The sequence below is a fragment of the Camellia sinensis genome, chromosome 7 (genome assembly GCF_055761805.1).
Source record: "Camellia sinensis isolate YWXY chromosome 7, ASM5576180v1, whole genome shotgun sequence".
NCBI lineage: Eukaryota > Viridiplantae > Streptophyta > Magnoliopsida > Ericales > Theaceae > Camellia > Camellia sinensis.
In genome coordinates, this window is record NC_138967.1 from 85,875,772 (window position 1) to 85,897,080 (window position 21,309).

Sequence of the window (21,309 nt, forward strand, 5' to 3'; positions counted from 1 at the left end):
CCAAGCTACCATGAGGTGCGGGTTCCTTATTTGCAGAAAGAGGTAGACCACACTAATAAGACCATGGAGGATCATAAAAAAGATTGGGTAACATATAGATGCTCTTCAATGGCCGATGGGTGGAAGGACAAAAGAAACAGGGCATTAATTAATTTTTTGGTTAATTGCCCAAGAGGATCAATGTTTATTGAATCCGTTGATGCTTCTAGCTTATCCAAGGATGCAAATAAGATGTTTGAATTGCTTGACAACTTTGTGGAGCGTATTGGTGAAGCCAACGTGGTTCAAGTTGTTACAGATAGTGCCTCAGCAAATGTGTTGGCCGGTTAGTAACTTAGCAGTATACATTTACTTAGTACTAACTTACAATATGAATATGCAATTCTCATATTATTCTTTTTTAAAAAATAAAAAAAAAAACTTGTAATAGGGAAGTTTTTGGAGGCAAAGCGGCCACATTTGTATTGGACACCATGTGCAGCTCATTGCTTGGACTTGATGTTGGAGGACATTTTCAAAATTCCCAACTTCAACAAGACATTTGAAAAGGCAATTGCGGTACATGGTTATATTGTGAACTGCTCTGGTTTGTTGAATATGATGAGGCAATTTACCCAGTGCAAGGATTTGATCAAGCCAACAAAAACTCGATTTGCAACTGCTTTTCTAACTTTATCGAGGATTCATCAACACCAAACCAACTTGAAGAAGATGTTCACTTCAGAGGAATGGACCACAAGCAAATGGGCGAAGGAACCACAGGGTAAAAAGACCGCACAAGTCATATTAATGCCTTCTTTTTGAAACAATGTTCTTTATGCTCTCAAAATATCAAGTCCTCTTGTTCGTGTACTGCGATTGGTTGATGGTGAGAGAAAGCCTCCCATGGGATATATTTATGAGGCAATGGATAGGGCTAAAGAAGCCATTGCAAAATCATTTAATGGAAATGAAGAGAAGTACAAGGAGTTTTTTGAAATAATTGACAATAGATGGAATGTTCAATTGCATAGGCCTTTGCATGCAGCTGGGTATTATTTAAACCCAGAGTATTTTTACGCAAATCCGAATATTGAGAAAGATAAGGAAGTCATGTCAGGCCTGTATAAATGCATACAAAGGTTGGTCCCAAGCAATGAGACACAAGATAAAGTTTGTGCAGAGTTGACTACCTATAAGAAAGCCGATGGTCTCTTTGGGATGGCTTTGGCCATTAGACAAAGAACTACAAGGGCACCAGGTGATCTATATTTTATACTCAAGTAATTTTAGTTAGTTTTTTATATTTTAAATATTCTTTCAAATTAATTAGTTATAATCAACAGCTGATTGGTGGAGTGCATATGGTTCTGAAACACCAAATTTGCAAACATTCGCCATCAAAATTCTTAGTCTAACTTGTAGCTCATCTGGATGTGAGCGGAATTGGAGTGTGTTTGAACATGTGAGTACCTATTTTTAACTATAGTGAATATGAATACCTATAAATTTATTAATACCTAGATAAAAATTTGAATATTTTATTTGGTTTGAATTTTTGCAGATTCACACCAAAAAGAGAAATAGGTTAGCTCAAAAACGTCTGAATGATTTGGTATTTGTTAAGTATAATAGAGCATTGAGACATCGATACAATTCCCGTGACACTATTGATCCCATTGCTTTGACGGATATTGATGAAAGTAACGAGTGGTTGGTTGGGAGGATGGAGGAGGAACTTGTCTTTGAGGATGATACTTTGACATGGGATGATGTTGCTAGAGCTGCTGGAGTTGAGGAAAGTAGTCAAAGAACTAGATCAACAAGGGCAATAGAAAGGGGTTGTTCAACTTCAAAATCAGCAGATAGACCTAGATTGCAACTTATTGATGAGGAAGAGTCAATTTCAGATGGGGGAGAGGAAGAAGATGCAGAGGGATATGCTGAAACCAATGATAATGAAGAAGAAGTTTATTTGCTTGATGTTGAAGATGATTTTTAGAACTTTTGGATTGGTGGATTGTATTTGTCTTTGTTGGATATTTTCTTTTGTTTATGGATATTTAGTATTTGGAATGATAACTGCATGATGGTTCTTGAAAATATTTATATTTTTGTCTATACCATTTATTTTAAAAAAATATCCTTTCTGGTCACCTCGATTCGATGAAGCCCTCGTCTCGCCTCGTCGCCTCGCGCTTAGGCGTAAGGAGACCTTGTCGCCTCGGTTCGCTTTTCGCCTTAAAAAACACTGCATCAACTATCAACTTTGGTGACTATTTCGGGTTGCAAGGTGTCTACTTTGCTAGTGTCCTATTTGGGGTTGCCTTTAGGGGCTCCTTATAAGGCTAAAGGGGTGTGGGATAGGGTGATCGAGAGGTTTCAGCGGCGGTAGGTAAGGTGGAAGACGTAATATTTGTCTAAGGGTAGGCGGCTAACTTTGGTGAAGAGTGCGTCAGGTAGTATTCCAACTTATTTTATATATGTGCATGTTATTCCTGTGTTAGTGGCACGCTGTTTGGAGAAGTTGCAGCGGGATTTTTTGTAGGGCAGTGATGGTGGAGAGTTTCGCTATCATCTCATTAGTTGGGATCAGATTTATCGCTCCAAAAGGGATGGGGGGTTAGAGGTGCAGAAGTTGGGGAAGTTTAATTTGGCTTTATTGGGTAAGTGGTTGTGAAAGTTTTCATCGGAAAGGGATCAGTTGTGGCGTTGAGTGGTGGCTTCTAAATATGGGTTGGGAAATGGGAAGTAGTGCACCATGGAGGTGGGGGGTTCTCATGGATGTGGGCTGTGGAAGGGCATTTGGCTAGGGAGGGAAGGGTTTTGGGATCAAATTTAGTTTCGGGTGGGAAAGGGAGCTCGAGTGCATTTTTAGAAGGATCGTTGGTGTGGGGAGGTTGCTTTGGAGGTGCGTTTCCATTGATTTTTCGATTGGCAGTGGTTCCTTACTTGGTGTGGGGGTGGTTTGGGATATTGTGTTGCACGGTCAACCTTAGGATTAGGAGGTTGGGCAGTTGGTGGATTTGTTGTCTTTTTTGTATGGGGTTCATGTTGGGCAGGTGGGAAAGGATGTTCGGTTTGGGGGGGTCTAGGCGCTAAATGAGTGTTCTCTGTTTTGTCCTTTTATTGGTTTTTGTGTGGTTGGGGGGAGAGGGAGAGGGAGAGGGAGAGGGAGAGGGAGAGGGAGGGGGAGAGATTTCTCCTGCCGGCGAGTTTGGGTTTCTAGCATTCCATCGAAGGTGGCTTTCTTTGTGTGGATGGCGGCTTTTGGTAGGATTTTGACTATTGACAATTTGATCCATCAGAATCATATTTTGGTTAATTGGTGTTGCATATGTTGTGCGGATGTGGAGACAGTGGACCATTTGCTCATTCATTGCCCGGTTGCTTCTCGTTTGTGGGTGCTTCTTTTTTCTTTGTTTGGAGTGGTATGAGTTCAGCCGAAACAGGTCATGGAGGTACTTTGTTGTTGGGGGGGGTGGTTAGGTTGGAAAGAGGCGATAGAGAGCTTGGGCATTAGCTTCTTTGTGTCTGACATGGTTGATTTGGTTGGGGCAAAATCGTTGGACTTTCCAAGGGTGTGCTCATTCGGTGCCTCATTTAGAGTCTCCATTTTTTGGTGTTTTGTATAGTTGGGTGTCCAGAAATGTTGAACCCAATTTATTTGCTTTCTTGGATTTTGTAGATAATTTAGTTGAGTTGATTAGGTCCCCTGTTTTTGGGGTTGGTTTTCTTGTATTCTTTTGCATTTTCTTGATGCTTTCGTAATTATTTTTCTTTTAAAAAAATAAAAAAAAATAAAAGAAGAAGATACGAAAAGGCTAAGTTAGAGAAGAATTTTACTTGAAATGGGTAAGATAAAGTGAGCAGCTTTCACTAATCTAGTCATATCTCCTTTCTTTGTATATTTAGAATTTGGATGTAAGATCACTACCGTTAGAAACTATACTTCTGGAGCTTGAATTTAGAGTCCAAATGGGAGAGATATGCCCATTTGAAATTGGAAGAAAAAACCAGTCGGAAGGACTGCTTGAATCCGCACGTGCGGTCAGTAGAGCATTTGCTTAGTTTTCTCCTTTTTCATCTTTTTGGCTTGCCGGGCCTCATTTCGCTTAATTGGTACATAAAATAAACTTGAATAAGACTTGAAAATGGACCTAAAAGTGTGTAGTTAAGAGAAATAATATAAACATGAGATAGAACATTAGAATTAGAACCGAAAAGAGTAATGTTGCATCGCTTTAGACCATATTTCATTGAATGCTTGTATTGTACTTTTGTAGGTCAAGCACTTTGGAGGAAGTAACCCTTTGTTCAAGACCATTTGTGAGTAGTAGCATAGTAAGTTATGTTTGATATGATTCAAATGCAAAACCTATGCTATGTTTATGAAAGCTATATTAATGTTTTATCATGAATGAATATCTTATACTCTTGTATGATGTATGAAGATGATTTCCTTAGAAGATGTCCTAGTTATTGGGGGACTCATGCCAATAACACCATGATGGCCGAGCTCCTTGCCACCTTCGGGTGGATCGTCTAACCGATACCTGGGCTGGTTATACACTTTCAAGGTCCTTGGAATGTTGATCTCTATGTATCATGTTTGAAAGCCAAGTCTTAAAATATCATGCTCTTATTAAGCTATGCTCAAGCTATGATTCTTGTACTGTGTTTTTATAAAGCTCGTTGATGTTCATTCATTTACTACTTTACTATTCATTGGGCTATGGCTCACCCCTCTCCTTTATATATGTATATGTAGGTGATGAAAAGCACGATTATGAAGAGAAGTTTGCTTCGAAGTCAATCTTGTATATTTTGTTGGTTTTATAAGGTTTTGTCCTAAGTGATGTGTCTTACTTTTTGTTGTTTGGACCTTGTAATAATGCAAGATAACAATCCAAGAGGAATGTATATTTTCATTTCATATACTTATGCACTGCTCTAAATGGATGTTTCAAATGGACTCAATTAAATAAATTAATGGCTTCCGCAATTGAAAATGAAAAATTTGCCCCAATTATCATAAGAGTCCCAACTTGTTTTGTAGGTTAGGCCTTTGGTAGTAAATGACTACTGGCCGCTCACTAGACTATCCTGTTTGAGGCAGGATGGGGTCTTGACATTGTGTCCGCATCCATGTCTGTGGTCATGGCCTCAGCCTTGCTTCAAAGAACTCCTTGTTGTGCTGTAGCACATCGAAAATGATAGTTTACTGAACTTAAGGGGGAAAAAAATAATACAGAACCAATTTGTTCTTGTTAAAGCTCATTTCTTATCTATTCCAGAAATAATGGTAATATGAATGAAAACTCAATGAACTCATATATCTGCTCAATTTATCTAAATCTACAGATCATCAGACTGAGGAGGATATTACCTTGGGAGGAAGAGAACTGCCAGCTTTCTCACATCCCATAGTGTCTACTGGTGCATCTTTAGAAGATCTCATTTTGTGAATCCCTTCAAGGACCTTTTCCCAATTGGCAGGTGGTTCAGCTGTATCAAATGAGATGTTCAGGACTTTTTCTGAGTCTCATATAAGAAACTAGCCAGCCGTGAAAATACTAAAGAAGAAACATGCCTCCACTTCCACAGGAAACAATACTGTCAAAACCGGACTAAAGACAAATTCATTCGCCAGACCACAGCAGCAATGAGGTTCAGGGGGACAGCTTAAACCCATCAAACAATCATAGCAACTGTAGAAGTCCCCACAGAAAATCACCCCATTTAGATGATTATGACCATCCAAATTAAATTTTGTCTGGAAGGTAAGTCATAATAACTATAATTAATCAGCATAGCTTCTAGCAGTTCACCTAATATTGTTTATTCCTATGCTCCTCCACATGCTAAGAAGTAGAAAAAGGCATATCATCTCAATATAAGTATGTCACACAAGGAAAGATTTCAAAATATGAGATCCAAATCAGACACTTTTACTGCACAGTCGATCCCAATAGAATACATCTAGCGGAACAAGAGCTGAAAAGCATGGATACAATGCCATAACAGAAAGGGTAAAACAACAGATACATGCTAGTTGATAAATCTAGAGCTTGAGTATACAGGTGCCAGATCATGATATGTCTCAGATCACGACAAATCTTGCAAACCAAAGCTGTTGACAGAAATCATCTCAAGATTCTCAACAAACTTTGACCATTTTTCTCATCTTTTGCTTCTCTAAATACAGCTAGGGATGACTGAATGCCACTTGTAGCCTCTTCTATCAACATTTGGTATCATAATAATAAATTTGAAGGCATACTCATTGTTTTGAAGAATTCTAGCTTTGGCGCTATGGGTTGCATTTCTCAAAGAGTTAAGGTGATTTTTTTTTTTTTTTTTTTTTTTTTAAGTGTCTTTAGGTTTCAATAAACATAAATAGTGCAACTGTTGATTTAACTTATTGAAAAAACGCTTTCACAGTCAAAAAAACTCTTGTAATTTTCATAGCATTTAAAAATAAATAAATATTTCAAATATTTTGGTTTCTCATCATGTTTTTTCATATTTTTTTTTTTTCAATAAATCATATAATTTCAAATTTGAAGAGCACAATGATTAGTTTCCATCTCTCAGTAACACATATGTATGCTTGGATTGTATCAGATCTCTATTATTAAACTGCTACGTAATATTATTGAAGAATATTGCAGAAGCTATGCTTAACTTGTTAGAATAATATCTTGCTAGAATAATATCTTTGGTTATTGTGTATTGATTATTGTATTAGCTGTTGTTTCCTTATTCTGTTATTTCCGTATTTGTGCCTCCAAGGCTTCCATTGTAAGTTACCTATTTTCTCTCTCAAACAAACATGGTATCAGAGCCTTAGGGTTACCATCTCATTCTCCACCTTCACCCATCACCACCTAACTGCTGCCCACTGTGTTTTTGACCCTCTCTGCTCTGTCCAGGGCCTGCGATAGTCACTGGTGAGCACCCAGGACCAGCTGACAGTCCCTGTTTCTTGTTCGGCTCCAGCCGAAAGCTCCTTGGCCTGTTTCAGCCCCAGCCGAAAGCTCCCAGCCTATTTCAGCTTCAGCCGACAGCCACTCTGAGCCTTCCTTGACCCACTGAATGTTTTGATTGGTTCATCTCACCACTGTTCCTCAAATCTAGCAAGGTTTTGCCATATTTGAGAATAGCTTAGCCCTTGTTTTGATTGGAGATTCATTTTCCATTTAGTTTATTTATTTTTTAGGTCATTATATAGCCCCATTACCCAGCTTTGACTGATTGGTATGCTCCTATCATGGTTTGTAATTGATATAGCTTGGTGCAGTTGATTTTATTCCCTCTTCCAGTATTTGTGATTAGTGCAGGTTGTTATTCGGTTTGTAGCGTATAAATGGCTAACCTTACTAGTGAATCCACCACTACTTCTCAGCAACCTAGAGGGGAGAGTCCCATTATGACTACTACATCTGAAAACCTAAACCCTAGCCTAACAGTCACCACCTCTTTGTTTAATGGTCAGAACTATCTTGCTTGGTCACAATTTCTGACACTTTTCTTAAAGAGTAGAGGGAAGAAGGGTTATCTTGACGGGAGGGTTAAGGCACCAGGAATCACTGATCATGGTTATGACCAATGGGAGATTACTAATTCTTTAATTATGGGATGGCTCATTCATTCCATGGTACAGAGAAGGCTAATTGTCTATGGATACCACCCAAGATATTTGGGATGTGGCTACTATCTATTCCCAGAAGGAGAATTTCTCACAAACTTTTGAGTTGCGTCGTTCTATTGAGCGCTCAATACAGGGGGAGATGACTGTCCTTCAATACTTCACTTTTCTTAACAATGGCTGGAAACGTCCTGATCATCTACAAGATTATAAGCCTGTTTGCACAAATTGATTCAATACCGGAAGTTTATTGAACAGGAACGGGTCTTCAAATTTTTGGAAAATCTCAACTTAAAGTTTGATCCTGTTTGGAGTCGTGTCTTTGGTATGGATGTTCTTCTCTCCCTTCAGGAGGCCTTTGCTTATGTATAGAACGAAGAGAGCCGTCGTTCTACTATGCTGCCACCTACCTCTACAGAGCACTCAGCCTTACTTTCTGCTCCTCCTAGGGATAGTACTGGTCTGCCTCATGCTTCCCCTAGTCCTTCAGAGAAGGATACACTATTCTGTGATTATTGCTGCTGACCGAGACATACCTGTGAGACTTGTTGGAAGCTTTGTGGGCTTCCTTCTGGTGGTTGTGATGACCATTCTAGTAGTCGTAGGGGTCGCTCTGGAAGGTCTCAAGGACGCGGGTTTAATCCACGTGCACATCATACCAGTGCAGTGGATACTCTCGACGCCTCTTCAGTTGCTCCTCCTATTGGTGATATATCTGAATTGTCTTCTTCTGAGTTAGAGGATGCTTTGTGCCACTTATTGGATCGTTGCTCTTCTACTACTCCATCCGGTACATCCCTCGTCTTTTGCCTACTCAGATAACTTAGCCGCTTCTCCAAGTGCTTTTCTATCTCATAAGTATTTACCTTAGATTATTAATTCCAGTGCCTCGGATCATATGTTCAGGTCTTCTGATTTGTTCTCGGAATGTAAGCCTTCTTTAGGTCAGGACAAAGTTAGGATCGCTAATGATACTGTTTCTTTTGTTTCTGGGAAAGGCTTAATCCATGCCACTCCTCTACCATTATCCTCTGTTTTGCATGTTTCCAATTTCTTTGTTAATCTTTTATCATTGAGTCATCTTACTCATGACCTGAATTGTAGGGTGACTTTCTATCTTGATCATTGTCTGTTTCAGGACCTTATCATGAGGAAGACGATTGGCAGTGGTAGAGTAGAACATGGTCTCTATATCCTGGATTAGGGGAAAAGGTGGCACTTCATTCCATCAAGTTTCCTACCACCAAGGAAGACCTAAGGCTGTGGCATCAGCGTCTTAGGCACCCATCATTTCTATTACTTAAGCATTTATTTCTTTCTATTTTTACAAACAATAATGTCTCTGAGTTTCATTGTGAGCCTCATCAACTTGGAAAACAACACAGAGCTTCTTTTGTTCTCAATTTTAATAAAAGTTTAGTACTTTTTTCCTTAATTCACTCTGATGTTTGGGATCCATCTCGGGTTGTGTCTTTAAAAAGTCATAGATGGTTTTTTACTTTTATCGATGATTTTTCTCGTACTACTTAGGTGTATCTTGTGAAAGACAAAAGTGAAGTCTTTTCTGTGTTTCATAATTTCCATAAAATGATATGTACTCAATTTAGGGTGATTGTCAAAATATTGCGTTCTCATAATGGGGGATGAGTATATTGATTCTGGTCTAGCAAGTTATTTTTCCACCCATGGCATTATTCATCAGACTTCTTGCACTAACACTCCGCAACAAAATGGGGTTGCGGAACGTAAGAATCGTCTTCTTGATATAGCTCATTTCATGTCTTTTTCTATGCATGTGCCTCGGTCTTACTGGGGGCACGCAATTCTCACTGTTGCCTACGTCATCAACCGTCTCCCAACCCAAGTATTGCAAAAAAAAATCTCCTCTCCAGGTTTTCTCAGGTTCTAAGTCTGTGTTCTCTATTCCCCCCAAAGTCTTTGGGTGTGTCTATTTTGTCCACAATCATGCTTCTCATGGTAAATTTGATCCCCGCTCTCTAAAGTGTGTCTTTCTGGGTTATTCTCCCACTCAAAAGGGTTATAAGTGTTACCATCATCTATCTCATAAGTGGTTTGTCTCTATGGATATAACATTCTTTGAGTTATAGTCTTATTTCTTGTCACAATCCTCCTCAAGGTCCCAGTCCTCCCTTCAGGGGGAGCCTTGTGATTGAGAACACAGAAGGTGAACTACCTACTAGTGGCAAAAATATAGAATCTAATGAATTGAAGGAGGGAAAAGTCTATGTCAAAGACAAAGACAAACAAAAATTTACTTGAATACAATAGACCACTTCTAATCATCTACTGCTATTTTCTTCTTCTTATAAGAGTCCAGGTAACTCTGAAACCCTTATTCCTCCTGAATATACTGATCTTGATATTCCTATTGCCCAACGAAAGGGTGTGAGGTCTTGTACTAAACATCTCATTTCTAATTTTGTGTTCTACTCTAATTTGTCTCCTTCTTATAAAGCCTTTGTGTCCAAAGTTTCTTCTATTAATATACCTAATCATTTTCAGGATGTTCTTACTACCCCTGAGTGGGAACATGCCATGATAGAAGAAATTAAAGCACTTCGTAAGAGTGGCATTTGGGAATTAACTGAGTTACCTAAGGGCAAAAGACCTGTGGGATGCAAATGGATGTATACTGTAAACCATAAAGCGGATGGTTCAATTAAGCATTACAAGGCTCGACTAGTGGCAAAGGGCTTTACTTAGACTTATGGAGTAGACTATGAAGAGACCTTTGCACCAGTGACTATGATAAATTCAGTCAGAGTACTCTCTTTCTTGCAGCTAATCTAGATTGGCTACTTTACCAGTTTGATGTAAAAAATGCTTTCTTAAATGGTGATCTAGAAGAAGAAGTGTGTATGCACATCCCTCATGGCTTTGAGGACCATCAGACAAAGGGTAAAGTATGCAGGCTTCAGAAGTCATTATATGGTCTCAAATAGTCTCCAAAGACTTGATTTGAGAGATTCACTCAGGCTATGCTCCAATATGGCTTCAAATAGAGTCAGGCTGATCACACTTTGTTTGTGAAGCATTCCTCACATGGTAAGACTACAACTGATTGTTTATGTGGATGACATAGTGCTTATAGGAGATGATAGTGAGGAAATACCCCAATTAAAGAAATATTTGGCAAGCGAGTTTGAAATAAAACACTTGAGAAATCTGAAATATTTCCTAGGTATTGAGGTTGCTCGGTCCAAGGATGGAATTTTCATCTGTTAGAGGAAATATGTTCTTGACCTATTGAAAGAAACTGGAATGCTTGGGAGTAAAACTTGTGATACACCACTGGAGCCAAACCAGAAGCTTAGTGATGATAGTGGGGGAGCTACTGTTGACAAGGGCAGTTATCAGAGACTAGTGGGTAAGTTCATTTACTTATCTCATTCTCGTCCTAACATTGCCATGGCAATTAGTGTAGTTAGCCAATTCATGCATGCTTCTCATGAGACACGCTTGGCTACAATAACGCGCATCCTTAGGTACTTGAAATCTTCTCTAGGAAAGGGTCTCTGTTTTTCCAAACATGATCATCTTCGGGTGGAAGCTTATACAGACGCAGATTAGGCAGGATCAGTAACTGATAGAAGGTCCACATCTGGTTATTGTATCTTTGTTTTTGGAGATAATTTGGTTACTTGGAGGAGCAAGAAACAGAATGTAATCACCTGGTCTAGTGCAAAGGCCGAGTTTAGAGCCATGGCACAAAGTGTATGTGAACTCTTATGGATCAAGTTGCTGCTAAATGATCTAGAGATTAGTCATACTGATTCCATGCGACTTTACTGTGATATTAAGATTGCTATTAACATAGCTCACAACCCAGTTTAGCATGACCAAATGAAATATGTGGAGATTGATCGCCACTTTATTAAGAAGAAACTCACTAGTGGCATTATATGTACTCCTTTTGTGAAGTTAGTTGAACAACTTGCAGACATTCTCACCGAGGGAATTGAAAGCAAACCATTTCATGATGTGCTTGGCAAGCTGGGCATGAGAGACATCTTCACACCAGCTTGAGGGGGAGTGTCAGAATAATATCTTGTTAGAAGAACATCTTTGGTTATTATGTATTGTTTATTCTATTAGCTGTTATTTTCTTATTCTGTTATTTCTTTATTTGTGCCTCCAAGGCTTCCATTGTAAGTTACCTATTATCAATAAAAAGGGATGATTGTCTAATTATTCCCTAAGTTTTTCTCAAACTTTGAGGCAATGCACGTCTTAAATGATGTATTCAATATATATATATATATATATATTATGGGTGTATCCCTGAAGTTCTTCTATACTTCTAAGTTCTAATAGATATCATTCAATACCAGAATCAGGCACCCAGACACCGGTATGGACCAATCCATGTGCCCTCAAGGCCAGTCACCAATACAAGGTTCTGAATCTTGTAATCATTTCCCTAGCATCTTCACTATACAACTTGGGAGGGGGAATTACCACTCCTTGTTTCAGTAGAATCTGTTTAAATGTTGCATTAAACTGTTCTTTAAATGCATTTTTCATGTTAAATTATAATATTTTTGGCTTCCCTACCAAACTATTTGACACTGAATTGATGCAAATTAGTTTTCTATAAAAAAATGCATCTTTCACAAGGGAAATCTCACATTTATCTATTTTTTCCGATTACTAGAATATACTGAAACATATGCCGCATTCCACTCAAGGCTTAACAGTCAGTCAAAAAAACTGAATGCCAATATTCTTGTCTTCAACCAACCAACAATCAGATAATGGATGGTAAATTAATGTGAAAGGGTCAGCTTTGGCTCATCTTACAATTTGTGACCGTAAGATGTTACATGGCCTTGGGTAGAACTTAATCTCAAAAGCTAGCTATTGAGGTGATAGTACCCTCACGCTTTTATACTTCACATCACTTTAGTATCCAGATGATGTGGGACTTCTCTTGTAGTGTCCGTGTCTTTGACCCGACTTGAACCCATGTGTTTGGCGTTAAAGACAATTTTGAACCCTTCATGTGACGAGTCGTGTTTTGGTGGTTGTGATTGGAACTGTGTTAAGTTTTCCTTGACGTTTGCTGGGCTAAATTTTAGAGTTTCGAGCGTAAGGACAGAGAATTAGAGTGTAGAAACACCTTGAGAGAAGTCAGGCTTCACTGAGTGTGGCAGCACGTGCGGCGGGGAGGTCCCACACATGCGGAATGGTGCAGGAAAAATGGGATTTCTGGGTAGAGCCCCGCACGTGCAATCCTGCACGTGTGGTGAAGGGAAGGCTTCTTGGTTCGTCCCTGTGGGAAACCGCATGTGCGGCCTAGGACTGGTACACTTGCGGTAGGCAGTTCTGCACGTGCGGCAGTGCACGTCCTAGCCTCGAATTTTGGGCTATTTTATTCAAAATCTGAGCGCTTCCTCTCTCCTCACTTTTTTCCCTCATTCTCTCTATATTTTCTTCTCTTTCTCTACATGTTTCGTCTCCCAAACCACACATTCAAGCCTTGATATCATCTATCTATAGGGAGTTTTTTGCAAAACTTGTTTATTAAAGTTGTAGAGCACATCGAGTTCGACTTCACCAAGCCCGATTTTCATTTGGAACATTTCGAGATTTTAGAGCTTCTCCGCTCTTCTCATCCACTTTGAAGTAAGGATTCGATTACCTCTATAAATTTGATTTGAGTAGTATTTGTGGTATTTTGATTAGTTACGAAATTGTGAAAACGTAGAGATTTTTGTATAATTTTTGTATTAAAAATTAGGATTTTTATGTATAATCTTACTCTTTCAAAAATTCCCTTTCAATAAACAAGTATCGTGCATGAATTTGTTAAATCTATTTCAAAAAGGCAAAAGCCCTAAATTTTCTAAAACCCTAGAAATTTGGAAGTTGATGAAATATTAAATTGGTACCACCTTTGATGAATTGAAAGTATCAATGAGATTATGATATATTGAGATACAATTAAAGATAATAGTTCGTGGCAATCTGTCGAAGATTGCATTGTTGTTGTAGAAATTGGCTGATGACTTAAAGAATTTAAACCATTTGGAAAATTATGCATTGAGCATCTCATTTTATCATCGAGCATTGTGCATTGGCCAAATTATGATTTTTGTCATGTTTACGAAATGATTAGAGATTATTGGAATGTGTTGAATAATGGTAGGTAAATCCAAATAGTGTATGAAACGATTTGAAATATTGAATTAAGTTGGCTTAACGTCCTTGGTGACAGACCGGAAACTTACACAGAGTAGGTACCAATTTCCTTCCGGCTAGTAACCTGTAAAGTGAGGGTGGTTTTAGTAATTCTTTGATAGACTACTGGTAGATACTTAGGGATTTACCGCGTGTTCGAATTGAATAAACGTTCTTATTTTATGGAAGTTGAGGAAATTGGAAAGTTGTTTTGGAAAAATCTCATATTTCGAGAAATTATTTTGCCATGAAATGGAAAGGGCATTGCATTCATGATCATATGCATATTCAAATGCTCATTTATCTAGTTAAGATCATTTTTACTGGGCCTAGTGCTCATCCCTTCGTGGAAAACCATTTTGCAAGTATTGATGGATTGCCTTTGCCAAGATGATGAGGATCTTCGGAGCAGGAAGCTCATTTATTTTTGTATATTTGTAAATAGTAGGGCTTGTTATGTATTGAGATGAATCCCCTTTTGTTATTGATAGGGAAAGCCCTTAGTATATGTAAGCCCTTAGGGTATTTCTTTTGGAATTTAGATATTTTATATTTGGATGTAATGTTTCGCATGCTCAATATTCATGTCATATAGTGAATTTGAATATAGGATGCATGTGACACTGGTAACCCATGGTATTGAATGGATATATTAACAGAGGTTCTCTATTGTTAATCATGTTCTCTATTTCCATGTTTCAGTTGTATATTGTTGTTTTGCAAAGTTATTTATAGATATTTGCTTTTAAATCCATGGAAACTATTTTCTCAAATGAATTCAGATTCCTTAGAAATTGGGGCATTGCATCTCTTTACACCCCCCTCATGTGCTGGATGCAGGCCAAGGACATGCACCCTACCCATCCTTGGTACTCCAACTCTGATACCATGTTACACGTTCTCGGGCAGAACTCAACCCCTAAAGCTAGCTATTTTTACTTCACTGAAGACATCTTGATTGTTTCAAAAAGTAAGAAAATGATCCCATCTGATGGAATTAAGTCATCAATTTCTAAAACCTAACAACGTGTGCCAATATAAAGAACATGGATGAGCTTGCCTATGTCATCTATCATACTGTTCCTAATGCAATATAATAATTTGAAAACACCATTGCTGCTTCACATACCTTTTGACCTAATTTCAGGCGCAACTTTGCTTTCCATTGAAGGCACATCTGCCGCAGTTATTGACGTTCCTGCTGAGCAAATTTGCAAGAGGAAAATGAATAGAATTCAGATCAAGAGTAGAGGAAGAAAGAGCAAAGTTACATAATTGAAACGAAAATATACACAAAAATATAGTCAATGTGTGCACGCATAGATAGAGGGAGTAAGAGAGAGACACACATCCACACTTTCTATAGAGACAGAAACAGGTAGAGAGAGATATCAATGCTTTAATGCACGGACAATACCAGTCCAAAAGCATCACTTGATATGGAAATTTAAAAATTTTATTAATAAAAAAAAAAAGGAAAAAAAAAAGAAAAAGAGAGAGAGAGAGAGAGAGAAGAAGATGATATCGTGAAAACAAATTTGTTCTGCCTACAGTTGAAGAGGTCGATATAACCACCTCTTTTCTCATACTCTCTCATTATTGATGCATGATTTTGGATCACTGCTCTCTATTGTTTGACGTATAGTATTCACTTATCCTCTTCAATGGGCTCCATTTCGTAGGGGGGCAGGGTCTGCAGCCTCCCTTTCCCCTTCAAACATTCTTTACGATACTGTTCAAAAACCTCTAGTTGAATTCCTTTAAAAGCGCTGCCCATTCTTCTTGATTGGGAAAGATTCCTTTCTTAACCAGCTTCTAGGGAGTGGAGAAAATAGTGTGCCCTCCCCAATTCCTTTCCCTTCCCAATTCCTTCCCAATAACTGGTGAAAACTCTCTCCTTTTCCTCGCTTTCCTTCCCTTCCTTTCCTTCTTCGTACTCATCCCTCTGACCAAGGAACCTAATAATTTTAGCATATAAAATCATCCAAAAAAAAAAATCCTTACAGACTTCTGGGGAAAAAAAAAAAAATTTACTGATTGCTTACTTGACAGTCTACAGAACCATCCACTTTCCCAAAATGGAGAAACTGAAAACTGATCCAGGGGAAATGTTTCATGGTGCTTTTCTTAAAAAGGTTTTACAAAAAAAAAAATTGAAAAAAAAAAAATTTGCGGGCACAATCAACTTTCAGGAAACTATTTATACTTTTAAGCATTCTAAAAAACAAATTCAATCTGTTAGAAAATAAAAAGAACTGTGAATTTCATATTATCATCAGTCCCTTTTCCACAAACTCACAAAATGACAATACAAGGCATCATGTTTCAACCTTCTCAAAGACACAAAAGCACCCAATAACTCTTCCATTTTGGATCATCAAGCAGGTGGTTCAAATAAGCACATCAACTCTATTAAATTGTTAACTACCAACTCATCTAAGAGCTTAAGATAAAAGAGAGAGCAGTAACTTTATTATTAACATCCTGAACATGCCCCCATACATGTGGTCAAACTTTCCTTCATAAGCAGGCTAAGTATTATAATTATTGGTCAGGCGGAGAGGTTTGAATGTATGATCTATTGCTTGCACTGAATACCATGTTGAATTGTGAACTACCAACTTATCAGAAAGCTTAAGCGGTTTGGAGACCAGAAACTTTATAATTTATATCCTCAACAAACACTGTGCTGTTGTATATGAGAAATAACATATTAGAACAGTGAACTAATCAGACACAAATGTTTGTTAGAACTAACTAGTTGGGGTCAACTGCATTATCCTTTTTACCACTGTCAGCATCTTCTTTGGGACACATGCCATTTATAAAAACATCACTTTGGGCAGTAAAATTTCAACATCAATCTAATTAAGATAGTGCTGGAAATTTGTGTTAATGCATATAATAAAATAGTGACATATGATAGTGGTGTTGGTGGTAGATAGTGGCATGTATAGAATATGATAGTGGTGTTGGTGGTAGATAGTGGCATGTATAGAATATGATAGTGGTGTTGGTGGTAGATAGTGGCATGTATATAATATGATAGTAGTAGATAGTGGTAATATATAATATGTAAGTGGCATATAATGGGTTATAATGATGTTTGTAATATCTCCTATATAAGGAGTGTCATTTGGTCTTGTAAAATAAGAAGTTTTGAATATAACAGAAATATATTCCTTCTTCCTCATATTTTCGGAGTTCTTCTTCCTCATATTTTCTAAGTTGGTATCAGAGCTACAAAAAACACAGCAGTCCTAAAACCGTCATAGCCATGTCGGAAGTCACGTCCGAAACCACTTCAACCCCTGCCGCTGCCATTCCGTTGAAAACATCGAACTCTCACTCTGTCCAAATCACCACCATCCGCCTAAATGGTGATAATTTTCTCCGTTGGTCACAATCTGTCCGGATGTATATCCGTGGGCAAGGAAAGATCGGTTACATCACTGGTGACAAGAAGGCTCCTGCTGTTAATGATCCGTTGTTCGACAGTTGGGACGCTGAAAACTCCATGGTTATGACATGGTTGGTCAATTCCATGGAGGAGGATATAAGCTCTAATTACATGTGCTATCCTACTGCACAAGAATTGTGGGATAATGTTAGTCAGATGTATTCTGACCTAGGAAATCAATCTCAAGTTTTCGAATTAACTTTGAAGTTGGGAGAGATTCGTCAAGGAGATGATTACGTCACCAAATATTTCAATTCGTTGAAAAGGTTGTGGCAGGATCTTGACATCTTCAACACATACGAATGGAAATCGGTTGACGACTGCAACCACCACAAGAAAACTGTGGAAGACAGCCGTATTTACAAGTTTCTTGCCGGCCTCAACATTGAGTTCGATGAAGTGCGAGGAAGAATTATTGGCAGACCTCCTCTCCCATCCATTGGCGAAGTATTTGCCGAAGTCAGAAGGGAAGAGAGCCGAAGGAGCGTCATGCTTAAGAAAAAAGGTACTGGTGAATCAATTGAAATTTCTGCTTTAATTAGCGATGCTGCCGCCAACAAGGCTGCAAATTACCAGCGCAGGTTTGATGATAAGCCACGGGTCTGGTGTGATTTTTGCAACAAGCCTCGCCATACACGTGAAACGTGTTGGAAGATCCATGGCAAACCTGTCAACTAGAAAAGCAGCAAACAAGGAGAGAATAATTGTGGCTTTCCTACCGCTAATGAAGCCGATTCAGGTCCCTTCAACAAAGAGCAGATTGATCAACTCTTAAAGCTGATAAAATCCAACTCCTCATCCGGTACTCCTAGTGTTTTGTTGGCACAAACAGGTAAAAATCCTAAAGCCTTCTCTTGCCTAAACTTCTCTCCGTGGATCATAGATTCCGGTGCCTCCGATCACATGACTAGTTTTTCCCATTTATTTAGTACCTATTTCCCTTGTTCCGGTCATGACAAAATCAGAATAGCCGATGGTAGTTTTTCACCTATTGCAGGAAAAGGATTTATTAAACTAACTGAGAAAATTAATCTCAATGCTGTTCTTCACGTCCCCAACTTAGCCTGTAACCTTTTGTCTGTCAGTAAACTATCTAAGGATTCTAATTGTCGTGTTACATTTTTTGAATCCCATTGTGAATTTCAGGACCAGAACTCGGGGATGATGATTGGGCGTGCTAGGATGCTTGAAGGTCTTTACTACTTTGATGAAGTACCTGTTAGTAATAAAAAAGCTCAGAGCTTTAATAGTACTAGTTCAATCTCTGTTCGATAAAAAATAATGCTATGGCACTATAGGCTAGGACATCCTAGTTTTCTTTATCTGAAACATTTATTTCCAGAATTATTTAAAGGGATTGATTGTTCTTCTTTTCATTGTGAAAGTTGCATTTTTGCAAAATTTCATCGCTCTACTTATTTGTCAAAACCTTACCAGGCTTCCAAACCTTTTTATTTGATTCATAGTGATGTTTGGGGCCCTTCTAAAATCACTACTCTTTCTGGTAAAAGATGGTTTGTTACATTTATTGATGACCATACCCGCTTATGTTGGATTTATTTGATGAATAAAAAATCTGACGTGAAAAATTTATTCACAAATTTTTACAATATGATTGAAAATCAATTTCAAACCAAAATTGGTATTTTACATTCTGATAATGGAACAGAATATTTCAATGAGCAGTTGGGTGAGTTTTTGGAAAAAAAGGGAATTTTCATCAATCTACATGTCGGGATACCCCTCAACAAAATGGCATTGCAGAACGAAAAAATAAACATCTACTTGAAGTAGCACGTGCTATAATGTTTTACATGCATGTTCCTAAATATTTATGGGGTGAAACAATTTTAACAGCCTCTTATTTGATAAACAGGATGCCTACAAAGGTGTTAACATACAAAACGCCTTTCGATTGTCTCAAAACTTTTTTTCCTGACACGAGGTTGTTTTCTGATTTACCCGAGTTCTGGCATCGAAATTTTAGGTAATCCTATTCCTTCTATTTCCGACCTTGATGTTCCTATAGCAATTAGGAAAGGTGTCCGAAATTGCATTAAACATCCTATTGCAAATTACCTCTCCTATCAAAGACTTTCTTAAAACCATAGAGCTTTCACATCTAGGATTTCACACTTGTTTGTTCCAAGGAATTTACAGAAAGCATTGGATGATCCGAATTGGAAATTAGCAGTCATGGACGAGATGAATGCTTTAAGGAGAAGTGGTACTTGGGAGATAGTTGATCTACCCAAAGACAAGAAAACAGTTGGGTGTAAATGGGTGTTTACGATAAAATGTAACGCAGATGGAAGCGTTGAGAGATACAAGGCGAGACTGGTGGCTAAAGGCTTCACTCAAACTTATGGGATCGACTATCAGGAGACGTTTGCTCCTGTTGCTAAAATAAATTCCATCAGAGTACTGTTATCTCTTGCAGTAAATTCAGATTGGCCTCTACATCAACTTGACATTAAAAATGCATTTCTCAATGGTGATCTTGAAGAGGAGGTGTTCATGAGCCTACCGCCGGGATTTGAGCAGAGACTTGGAAGCGACAGAGTATGCAGATTGAACAAGTCATTATACGGACTCAAACAATCACCAAGAGCATGGTTTGAACGCTTTGGGAAGGCAGTTATCAGTTGTGGCTTCTCACAGAGTCAAGCAGATCACACAATATTTTATAAACATTCAAAAAACAGTAAAATTGCAATTTTGATTGTTTATGTTGATGACATCATTTTAACTGGTAATGATGAAGCAGAGTTAGCAGCCCTCAAAGAGAAACTCGCAAAAGAATTTCACATTAAGGATCTGGGAGCCCTCAAGTATTTCCTCGGAATGGAATTTGCAAGATCCAAGGAAGGTATATTCGTTAATCAGAGAAAATATGTTCTTGATCTCCTTGGAGAAACAGGTATGCTTGGTTGTAAGATGGTGGAGACTCCGATCGAGCCTAACTTGAAGTTACAAGCTGCTAAGGCTGAAGAAGTCAAAGAGAGGGAACAATATCAGCGACTTGTCGGGAAATTGATTTACTTGTCTCATACGCAGCCTGATATTGCCTTTGCAGTCAGCATGGTAAGTCAGTTCATGCACTCACCAGGGGCAGAGCACTTTGAGGCCGTTTATAAGATCTTAAGATATTTGAAAGGAACTTCAGGGAGAGGCTTACTGTTCAAGAAACATGGACATCTTCAAGTTGAAGTATACACAGATGCAGACTGGGCAGGAAGTGTTACAGACAGGAGATCAACATCCGGATACTGCTCCTTTGTAGGTGGGAACCTCGTTACATGGCGGAGTAAAAAACAGAATGTGGTAACTAGAAGTAGTGCAGAAGCAGAGTTCAGAGCTGTTGCCCATGGAATCTGTGAAGTAATGTGGATTAAAAGAATTCTTGAAGAATTAAAGCTTTCTCACCCGACACCTATGAAGGTCTATTGTGACAACAAAGCAGCTATATCTATAGCTCATAATCCAGTTCTACATGATCGCACAAAACATATAGAAGTTGATAAACATTTCATCAAGGAGAAAATCAATGCTGGCATAATCTGTATGACCTACCTTCCAACAGGTGAACAATTAGCTGATGTGCTAACGAAGGGACTACACAAGAAGCAATTTGATAAGCTGACTAGCAAGCTGGCTATGGAAGATATCTTCAAACCAGCTTGAGGGGGAGTGCTGGAAATTTGTGTTAATGCAGATAATAAGATAGTGGCATATGATAGTGGTGTTGGTGATAGATAGTGGCATGTATAGAATATGATAGTGGTGTTGGTGGTAGATAGTGGCATGTATAGAATATGGCATGTATAGAATATGATAGTGGTGTTGGTGGTAGATAGTGGCATGTATATAATATGATAGTGGTAGATAGTGGTAATATATAATATGTAAGTGGCATATAATGGGTTATAATAATGTTTGTAATATCTCCTATATAAGGAGTGTCATTTGGTCTTGTAAAATAAGAAGTTTTGAATATAACAGAAATATATTCCTTCTT

The 21,309-nt window shown here is 38.3% G+C and overlaps 1 protein-coding gene and 1 pseudogene across 5 annotated transcripts in view; one reads left to right on the forward strand and one right to left on the reverse strand.

Annotated features, from left to right (window-relative positions):
* Positions 1-21,309, reverse strand: part of LOC114265735 (endonuclease III homolog 1, chloroplastic) — a 44,181-nt gene that overhangs the window by 19,130 nt on the left and 3,742 nt on the right. For 2 of the 4 annotated variants that reach the window (XM_082878382.1, XM_082878383.1), the window contains exons 4-5: positions 14,961-15,032; positions 5,369-5,487 (exon numbers count right to left, since the gene is read on the reverse strand). In XM_082878382.1, coding sequence (XP_082734508.1) covers positions 5,369-5,487; positions 14,961-15,032 — 191 coding nt within the window. The remainder of the gene's footprint in view (positions 1-5,368; positions 5,488-14,960; positions 15,033-21,309) is intronic. The other 2 variants (XM_082878384.1, XM_028206555.2) reach the window with 1 other exon arrangement.
* Positions 181-3,790, forward strand: LOC114265736 (uncharacterized; annotated as a pseudogene). Its single transcript, XR_014335586.1, has 4 exons — positions 181-325; positions 431-1,240; positions 1,326-1,444; positions 1,544-3,790. The product of XR_014335586.1 is annotated as an uncharacterized LOC114265736 (transcript).